This window comes from Quercus suber, unplaced genomic scaffold (assembly GCF_002906115.3).
Source record: "Quercus suber isolate HL8 unplaced genomic scaffold, Cork oak 2.0 scaffold_188, whole genome shotgun sequence".
Lineage (NCBI taxonomy): Eukaryota > Viridiplantae > Streptophyta > Magnoliopsida > Fagales > Fagaceae > Quercus > Quercus suber.
The window spans coordinates 208,999-218,201 of record NW_027069646.1 but is presented as its reverse complement, the minus strand read 5'-3'; the positions used below and the strand labels follow the sequence as shown (position 1 = coordinate 218,201).

Below are 9,203 nucleotides of genomic sequence, written 5' to 3'. Positions count from 1 at the left end.
TGTCTATTCTTCTCCTCTTATTCCATGCATAATTTCTATTTTTCCACCCACAAAAGCCTCTCTCTCTCTCTCTCTCTCTCTCTCTCTCTCTCTCTCTCTCTCTCTATATATATTATATATATATTTTACTTCAATTTTGGTTTTTTTTTTTTTTTTTTTTTTTTTTTTTTTTTTAATTTTAGTGTAACAGGTTGACCATCAAAACATACTGATGCAGTATTGAAAGCTCCACCAATGCATCGCAGAAATCAGTTTTAGACTACTAGAAGTCAGTTAGTTTGCCAAAATTGGAATTGACAGGTAATTCAGCTTGATATGATTTAGTTTTATATTTTATGTTGTTATCTTTTTTATTCTCATTGGTTGTTAAATGTTATATTATTGCATTATAAGATAGATATAAAAATATAATATTATTTTATTACATAGCATAACTAAAATAATATGGTGCTTATTGCATGCTATACATTTCATTTTTATTATTTTATTCTCATCTTATTTTATTCAACATTTAATTTAGCACATCCTCCATATCATAATTATTTATGTTTTGTCTCATTTTTTTTAAATTAAACGTATAATATTTATTCAATAAATAAAAATTGTTCTTATAAAGTCTTCCCATGAAATGTTACAATGCATCAATGAAAAATGAAATACAAAACAAATATCAATTTAGAAACCCTCAATTAAAAAAGAAGAAGAAAAGAATAAACAATTTTCTTATAAAGTATTCCCATAAAACGTTACAATGGATTAATAGAAAAAGAGAATACAAAAACACATGTTATTTTAGAAACACTAAATTTATTATAATATAATAATAATATCAAACCAAACATATGCATATTTAGTACATTAGAATTATCATCAAATTTGGGATACAATAGGATGTTAACAAAGAGGAGAGAAAGAGATTAGTAAAAGAAATCAAATGTCAATTAAATAAATTAATTAGTAACCGTTAATGGAAAACAAAGAAGACCGACGGCTAAAGGAGTAAAAAAATAATTAAAGATGACCTTACGAATGTTATTATAAACTTTACAATGCAAATAAATAAATCATTAAATTCACTTAATTAAATCATATAATCAACAATTAAATAAAATCATACAAAATTTAAACTTGAAACTAATCAAACTCTAATCTAGAAAATCATATTTATTATCAAAACTAAAAGGAAAACGTTCTTCAGTAATAATAGAAATATATAAGAAATAAAGATGAAAATTTTCAAAATCTTTTTTTTTTTTGACATTTCAATTAACATTATTTATAAATAATAAAATATAAAAAAAAATTCCTTAAATGCTTATATTCTTCACACACCATGACTTTTAAAATCTAATGAAAGGTTCTAAGAATTTAACTCTCATTTAATTCTTCTATTATGAAAATCAACAGCCAGTAAAATATGATAATAGTAAAAAACGTTATAAATGAGAACATGAAAAAACTAATTAGCCACTATTATTATGGAATAGATGTCTTTTTTTATGCATCTAAGAAAATGAAATGTATAGGGTTTACTTATATGTAAAGATTCATGTTAAAAAAAATATGTAAAGCTTTTTTGAAAAAAAGAAGTATATGTAAGGTTTTTATTAACTTAAAAGATAATGAAAAACCAATTTTTAATTACTACAACCGTCGCTACTCTATAAATCACACACAACACTATATTCAATATCCTAAACAACATAGTTAGACCCTTTTGGATATACACCACCATATTTAACTTATAAATTACAACCCAAATCAATCATACAATTACACAATCAAAGCATGAACATGTAACATGTATTACCTTCTGAATTATTGCTTGGAATTTTCACAATTATTGAAAGAGAATCTCCAAATTTAATTTTTAGAAAACATCAAGACAAGGTGAATTTTATTCTTTTTAACTTCCATAGAAAAAAAAAAATATTACGCACATTATTTCAACCCTTATGGAAAAGACGGTTTACATGTAGCATGCAAAACGTGTTTAATTGATTTAGAGATGTAAAAATTAGTCAACTAACTATGGTAGAATTAAGGTTTCAAATTTTAAATAAAACAATTCTACAATAATAAAAAATTATTTTGTGATAAATATGATTATGAAATGCATTACTTTTCATTAAATTAGTTCAAATTACAAAATAATAATAATAATGAGATCACCATAAAAAATAATCACGCGCAACGCGCGGGTCTGCAACTAGTATTGAAAAATAGGCAAAACACCTCTTTAATTGTGAAGGGAGGTATTGGTAACTCAATCTAAGAGTCGGAATAATAGCACTTTTCTCCTCTGGTATATCTCGGATGTTGCTATATAGCATATGTTTCCACTGATCATGGTTGTGCTTAGTGCGTAAATGGCCTCCGAGTTCTTTTGCTACCAAAGGCAAGCCCTTACACATCTCTATAATTTTTTGGCCAATTTCTTGAAGTTCCAAATATTCACTAAAATCTGTTGCTCCCAATGCGTGTTGGGTAAATACATGCAAACCAGCATTTGGTGACAGCTCCTTCAACTTGTAACTTGGAGTAGTGCCCATTAATGATGAAACACCATCGTTTCGAGTTGTGACAACAACCTTACTTCCTGGAGCTCCAAATTCAAATGGACGTTGTAAGACAGTCCAATTATTGTAATTTTCATTCCAAACATCATCCAAAATGAATAAAAACTTCTTGCCAAATAATATGTTCTTCAGAATTGACTTGAAGTAAATCTAAATCATTAACATCATAGGGCTCAGAAGTGACAGATTGTATAATTGCTTTTGTGACCCTTACAATGTCAAAATCATCAGAAACATAAATCCATGCTTTTATATCAAAATGACGATTCACATCATGGTCGTTGTAAACTAGTTGAGCAAGAGTTGTCTTACCCATTCCCCCCATAGCAAGTATGGGAATCACAGAGAGTTGAGAGTCACCTGATCCAGCACCCAGCAACAAGTTGACAATGGCCTTTTTATCTTCATCTCTGCCATAAACGTGACCTTCATTCACAAGAGAAGTTGTGGGTAGTCTTGCTGTTTTAGTTCTTCCCCCATCATAGTATCTCAATTCCAGATAATTCTTTTGTGTCACACTTTCTTGCAATCTTGTATTAATCTCTTTAATCTTGGACCGCATGTTAGTATTGAACATAACAGAACTTGGATTATAACTAGCATATGCAGGGATGAGCATGGGTTCCTTACTTGTGCTGTGTTCTGCATTCAACTTATGTTGCAAAGCTTCGGTTGTAAACTTGTCCAAGACGTCTCCACATCAAAAGCTAAGTCCCTGAGTTCATCAACCAGATCTTCACGGCCCGGCTTGTCATCTGCTTCTCTTCTGCATCATCTAGAACTGCACGGATTTTCAGTAACATTGTCTTCCACTTCTTGAGGTCAGCTTGAACTTGATCTTGGTTCAAGAACTCCAACAATTCTGGGGAGGTTAACTTGCTAAACAGCACCTGAAAGAAACCGGATAGAGCAGCCTCTCCAATAACTGACATGGTTTGCTTGTGAGGAAATATAGAAAAGTAACCAAAGAGACTAAGAAAATGAGTTAGGAGTGAAGAGTTTTACTTAATTTGTTCTAGGAAAGTTCAAAAAGTCTACAATGTTTCTTGTGTTTTTGATTTCTTATTAGGCTTACCCCAGTTTATGGTCTGGTTGCATGGGACTTTTCTTTTATGCGGTTTCAAAGTCATCTGCTGAAGACTTTTTGGAAGGTAACGAGAAATTAACCATATGGTCCATATGTAATCAGCTAATGAGCTTGAATGAAAAAGTTATATGTATGGTAGGTAGCATTTGAAGACATCAAAGGAGTGAATACTTTTGTTTTGATGGGAAAGAAATATTTCCATAAGTTATTTTAGGACCACAACCTTTATTACACAATTTGTTATAATTATTTTATGTGTTAATAGATTATTTGTCACTTTCACATGAATCCACAACATTTTTTTTCATCACTTACAATCTACGAAATCAGAATTATGGCAAAATTGTGGCACAAAAGATTATGGTCTTGAATTTTCTCTATTTCAATATAGTTTAATATCAGTATATTATTTTGGAATTATATATATATATATATATATATATAGAGAGAGAGAGAGAGAGAGAGAGAGAGAGAGAGAGAGATTAAAATGATTACCAATAAAAAAAAAAAAAATTAGATTGATATTCAGTTTCTCATGAATTAACATTTATACGCAAAAATATGTGAAGCTCTATGTACTAGGAATTACTTGACTGCCTCTTTTTGGTTCTTGCATGCTGGGATTCTTTCATAGTAGCAGTTTTGTAAAAGTTTGAGAATTTTAGATTTGACTAAATCAGAAGCAACTTAGCTACTAAGCATTTTTATTTCAATTATCATATTGCTATAAGCTTATGATAACTCAGAAAGAAACTTTCGAAAGGGGATTTAAAGTGCAAAGGGGGTGTAATCCTAGTCTTCTACTGCGCCCTTATCCTCCTCCATTGTTAATTTCCTTGTTGTCCTCCATTGCTAGCTTGTCCCTCCTCCATTACTTGTTTGCCCTTCTTTGTTTGCTTCTTCTCCTCGTCCATTGCTTGCTTGTTTTTCCTTCACTGCTTCGATGCTCTCTTGTCCTCCTCCACTGCTTGCTCCTCCTCCTCCATCTCCCTTGCTTGTTTTTCCTCCTATCCTTTCTTCCTCAACAATTTTTACCCTTTTACTACACTCTGTCCAGAGGATTTTTTCGAGCTTCTTTGGATCAAACACACCAATCACAGTTACCAGCCGGAGTGTAGCATCAAGACTTGCTTTAGAAACTCCTAACAAATATTACAATTCAAATAAATTATAACTTATAATGGAATTGATTGTTCATAAGGTCCTAACTGCAAAAAGTAAGTTCTATCAGACAAGAATTAGATTTCATTTATATATAAAGGAAAAGTATATACAGAAATTTGATGATGAATCTTTCAGTTATGTCCAACAAAAATAAATAATCAGAATGACTAATATTAAGAAAAAGGTTGATTTGGATAAAAGATTTAGAAGTATACCAGGAAAACTTTTACAGCGTTTCAGGACATCTTTTGCACAACAATCGCAATGCTTGTTGTACTCTATCACCACTCTGATCCCCTGAAACAACAAGGGCACTAAAGTTGAAGCCAACATGATGACCCATATATTAACAAATAAACCAAATGTTTGCATGTGATACTAAAAGATCTTCTCTCCTTCATTAAATTGAGAAAATAAAAGAACATCATTAAAATTTAAATTCTAACACTCTCCTGTCAACACACATGTTTTTCTAATTCTTCTGCTGTAGGGGGCTCCACTTTCTTTTTACCCTTTAAAAGATCTAAAATTTCGAACGTCATTTCTTCCTTTTCTTCACCTGCCTTCTGTGTTACTCTGGTATGTTTTCTTTGTGCCTGTTTTTGCTCTCTATTCAATCTGGTTGCTTAATATACAGGAGAGAGAGAGAGAGAGAGAGAGAGAGAGAGAGAGACATTTGCATTCATGCTTGCTAGCATTAAAATTTATATAGCAAGTGCATGCGAAATTGATGGTATGCACATGTTGGAGCCCAAATTAATTCCCACCTGTTGCATATTTAATGTCAATCAATCAATTCACTCACGTTGAAAATAGTATTCAGGTGATGATTTTTTTTTTAATAATCTCATTTATTGAAAAAAAAAAAGGCTAAGGTTTTAAACTATCGGGATAAGATCTCCTCCTATTAAATCTTTCAATTTCATCATATTTTTATTTAAATGTAAGATATGCATGTAGCATTTAAAAATCAAATAAATGTCACCTATTGCATATCCGACTAAAAATGGGAGGAAACTAGAGAATTCAATATATTGGAAGTGATTTTTTCACAAACCTATATGCTTCCACCAAAGTTGAGATAATCCTTGAAATGGATGAGATGTAAACAAACATGAACCTTAGGAACCTTCAAAGAGTATAGCTAGAGTTCCCTAATCCGCCAAAAGATGAAAAACTATCTTTAGACCTGGCAAATGGGTCAAGTTAATTAGGATACGGGTCATTCTAAATAGGTTACGAGTGTGTTGGGTTGATTGGGTTACTAGTTGACCCATATTTTTTGCATGCATGAAAAAAATATTAGAAAACTTTTTTCCTCAAAAAAAAAAAAAAAAAAACTCAAAAAAAAAAAAATTTAAATAATACATAAATTATTAAGTTTACACCATTTATATTTAAGTGATGATATCATCACCATAAACGAGAGAAAAAAATACTAAATATTATGGGCCATAATTTGTTTTAAGTACTATATATCATTACCATAAATATAAAATGTTGTGCACCAATGCTAAAAGTTGATTAAGATGAAGATGTGGTTATAAAATAATTAAGAGATCGCGTGTCGCTTAAGAGAGTTGTGACCAAAAACTTAAAAAAAAAAAATGCATTCTTACTTTTATTGTGAAATTATATAATAACGATGCAATACATGAAACTTCAACAATAAGTATTAATAAATAAAGATTAATAGGTGTAGGGTTAGGATTTGTGGCCCAAGCCCAAAACAATGAATTTGTAGAGTATGGGTGAAAGAACTAGGTTAAGTATGGGATCAACAACAATGAATCACAACCCTCAAGCATAAACCAACATGAATTTACACGTAAAGAATGGATATCCGAAGAGCTATATTATTGATTATCTGGTGAATACAAATCTTAGGGTTACAGCAAAGTTCTTCTTTCTCCCCCTCTTTACGTTAGGAGTTTCTTTCCTTTATATAACCTCCCTTCTCCTCATCTCCATCATCCACTTGTACCTCATCTGTGAGTCTACTTGAGTATATGTCATGTCAAGTATCTCCTTTAGCTCTGTGTGAGTGGTGGTAGGTGAGGATACACTGTTCAGGGGTCTTCTCCACATAAATGTGGCCAGAAAAGTTGCTTCAGAGCATTAAATACGGTGGTAGCAGCTTTCCCTTTAGATATTTCTTCATCCTTATCGTCTCCCAGTGTACTCAGAGTTTATCTTGATCAGGAGGAGTCCTCGAAAGATCATCTTGACCTTTTATACGTTCAATTGATCCATACTATTCGCGTCAGAGGAATATGACCTCTTCGGATTGTAATCACTTTTCCCTCTGGGGGTCCCTCTTCCAGATGGGCCTTGCCCTTACCATCTTCTTCTTCTCGATTGCACAGTAGTCCTCATATGGGCTCTCGGCCCACTATGTTAGACTGGGTCCTTTTCCCCCCACAATAGGTATTAATATATATATATATATGAAATAAGTATTAATGAATACAACTTTAAAAATAGATTTTTGCAGAAAAATTCATAACTCATTTTAATCAGAATTTGTTTAAAGTAGATGAAACCTATCTTAATCATGATTTGTTTAGTGTTGAGTTGTTTTATAAAAACATAAGTGAGTTCTAATTAGTTTAAAATAACATAGTTTAACACTATTTCTAACACTAGATTTCAAATAAAAAATATTTTAGAAAGATTGATGACTTCAAAAAATATGCTTTCTTTCAAAAACTTGTGTGTTAACCTTGAGAGGAAGTGAACAAAAAATTCAGTCTTTCATTTTACATTATACTATTCGCAAACTCATGCAATACACCAAAAAGCTATTAAAAAACAAGATCTACATAATTCTTGATTTATTTTACGTTTATGTTGGATATGTCTTTTTTTTTTTTTTGGGGGGGGGGGGGGTGGTGTAGGTTTGAGATGTAGTAAGTTGGAGATTCCTCCCATCATCATCATACATGATATGCATATGCTTAGAAACAGTTTGATGTTAATTTTGTAAGAATATTAAAAAAATTATTTATTTCTTATTCTCTGTTGCTTCGCAGTATAGATTTGATTCTATAATCAATGATTAATTCCTTTTGAGCAGATGTTGTTTTTCAGATCTTACTAATTAAATTCTATTTGTTACAATAGCTACAATGCAGGTATTTATAGTAGCTAACCCTAGTGTTGTAGTTCCTGCACTATTAGTAAAATTATAACTATTTTGTTTGGCCCTACAGGTACATGGGTACATATTGGTAAGACAAAAGTACATAGGTACATGTGACTACAATACAATGAGATTGAGTGATGGTGGAGTCCACTCTAGGAGAATCACCAAAAACTCTTTAAGGGTACGTAACACCGGATACGGATCCTCTCCATTTTCTCTTTGAAATGGAGAGTGTCCATTTCATGGACAATGATCTCTTTAAAATAAATCAATGGTCTAAAAAGTGCCACCTTAATTAAAATACAAAACCTAACTCAACAAACACAGCTGTGGTTAACCCCCCTAAAAAAAAAAACAAAACTATGGTTACACCGTGTAACTAGCAAACCCATTTTTTCTGAAAATTTCAAAATCTCTCTCTTCTCCAACTCATCTCCAAGCTTCACTCTCTCTCTCTCTTAACCCTGCTATTGCCACTGCACCAACATGACCCTTGACCTTGCCAAGCCACGTCGTTATCGCGTGGGCAAGTCTCACGCTACTCTAGCATCACCGGACTGCTCCTTCGGCGCAGAAATTGGAAAAGTAAGTTTTCCTCTCTATGATTTTTTTACTAAAAGCGTTGTATGGTTGCTAGAAAGAACGATGGGAAAAAAAAAAAAACATGATACTGCTATATATATATATATATTTTTTTAATGGTGCTTGTGGGGTCCGTGGGCCTGATAGCCTCGGCCATCATATAGCAGGCCCAAGGCCCGTGCCGAGGATCGCAAGCTATTCCTGAAGAAAAGGGGGGGAAGCTTATTCTCCTGGATCCACGCCGAGGATACCTTGTCCTCGGTCTGACAAGGGTGATTTTGGGGAGAGGTTAACCCCAGAGTAAGCTGTCACTATGCGCATTGAATGCACTCAACCAACCCCCTGGCCGCATTAATGGGGAGGTAACCCCTTGGCAGGATAAACGTTGGTTAGAGTGAGCCACTTGAGTGCGGATAAGGCCTCTGATGGGACGGACAACCAGAAGAAAAGCAAATAGAGATCAACAGATGGAAGCAGGAGATAGGAAGATGAAAACATAAAAGAAGAGCTAGTAAAGCCAGTGGGGTGGGGGAAAACTTAAGACCTCCTCGGCCATAGGCCGAGGAGCATTCCCTACTAGTTGTAAGGAACACTTAGCCTTTTTTATAAGAAAAAGTTTGAGCGTGGTGATCGACGGCCAGCACCT

General features: G+C 32.9%; 2 protein-coding genes across 2 annotated transcripts; both read right to left on the bottom strand.

The window, feature by feature from the left end:
* Positions 1 to 2,168: 2,168 nt before the first annotated feature.
* Positions 2,169 to 3,141, bottom strand: LOC112016832 (putative disease resistance RPP13-like protein 1). The gene is made up of 2 exons (XM_024049308.2): positions 2,794 to 3,141; positions 2,169 to 2,729 (listed from the first exon to the last, which is right to left on the bottom strand). Exons 1-2 carry the CDS (start codon positions 3,139 to 3,141, stop codon positions 2,169 to 2,171), a joined length of 909 nt encoding a protein of 302 aa, XP_023905076.2.
* A 1,377-nt stretch (positions 3,142 to 4,518) lies between these two features.
* LOC136069771 (heavy metal-associated isoprenylated plant protein 7-like) lies at positions 4,519 to 5,372 on the bottom strand. Its single transcript, XM_065778660.1, has 3 exons — positions 5,295 to 5,372; positions 5,046 to 5,127; positions 4,519 to 4,808 (listed from the first exon to the last, which is right to left on the bottom strand). Exons 1-3 carry the CDS (start codon positions 5,370 to 5,372, stop codon positions 4,519 to 4,521), a joined length of 450 nt encoding a protein of 149 aa, XP_065634732.1.
* Between the last annotated feature and the right edge of the window lie 3,831 nt (positions 5,373 to 9,203).

Bases quoted from the DNA above. Each gene is read 5' to 3' on its own strand.
- LOC112016832 (XM_024049308.2), bottom strand. From the start codon at position 3,141: ATGCGGTCCAAGATTAAAGAGATTAATACAAGATTGCAAGAAAGTGTG. The intron at 2,730-2,793 runs GTAAGGGTCACA...TTAATGATTTAG, and splicing joins TTTCTGATGATTTTGACATT to ATTTACTTCAAGTCAATTCT.
- LOC136069771 (XM_065778660.1), bottom strand. From the start codon at position 5,372: ATGACGTTCGAAATTTTAGATCTTTTAAAGGGTAAAAAGAAAGTGGAG. The intron at 5,128-5,294 runs GTGTGTTGACAG...TTGTTGTTTCAG, and splicing joins CAGAAGAATTAGAAAAACAT to GGGATCAGAGTGGTGATAGA. The intron at 4,809-5,045 runs GTATACTTCTAA...AATATTTGTTAG, and splicing joins ACGCTGTAAAAGTTTTCCTG to GAGTTTCTAAAGCAAGTCTT.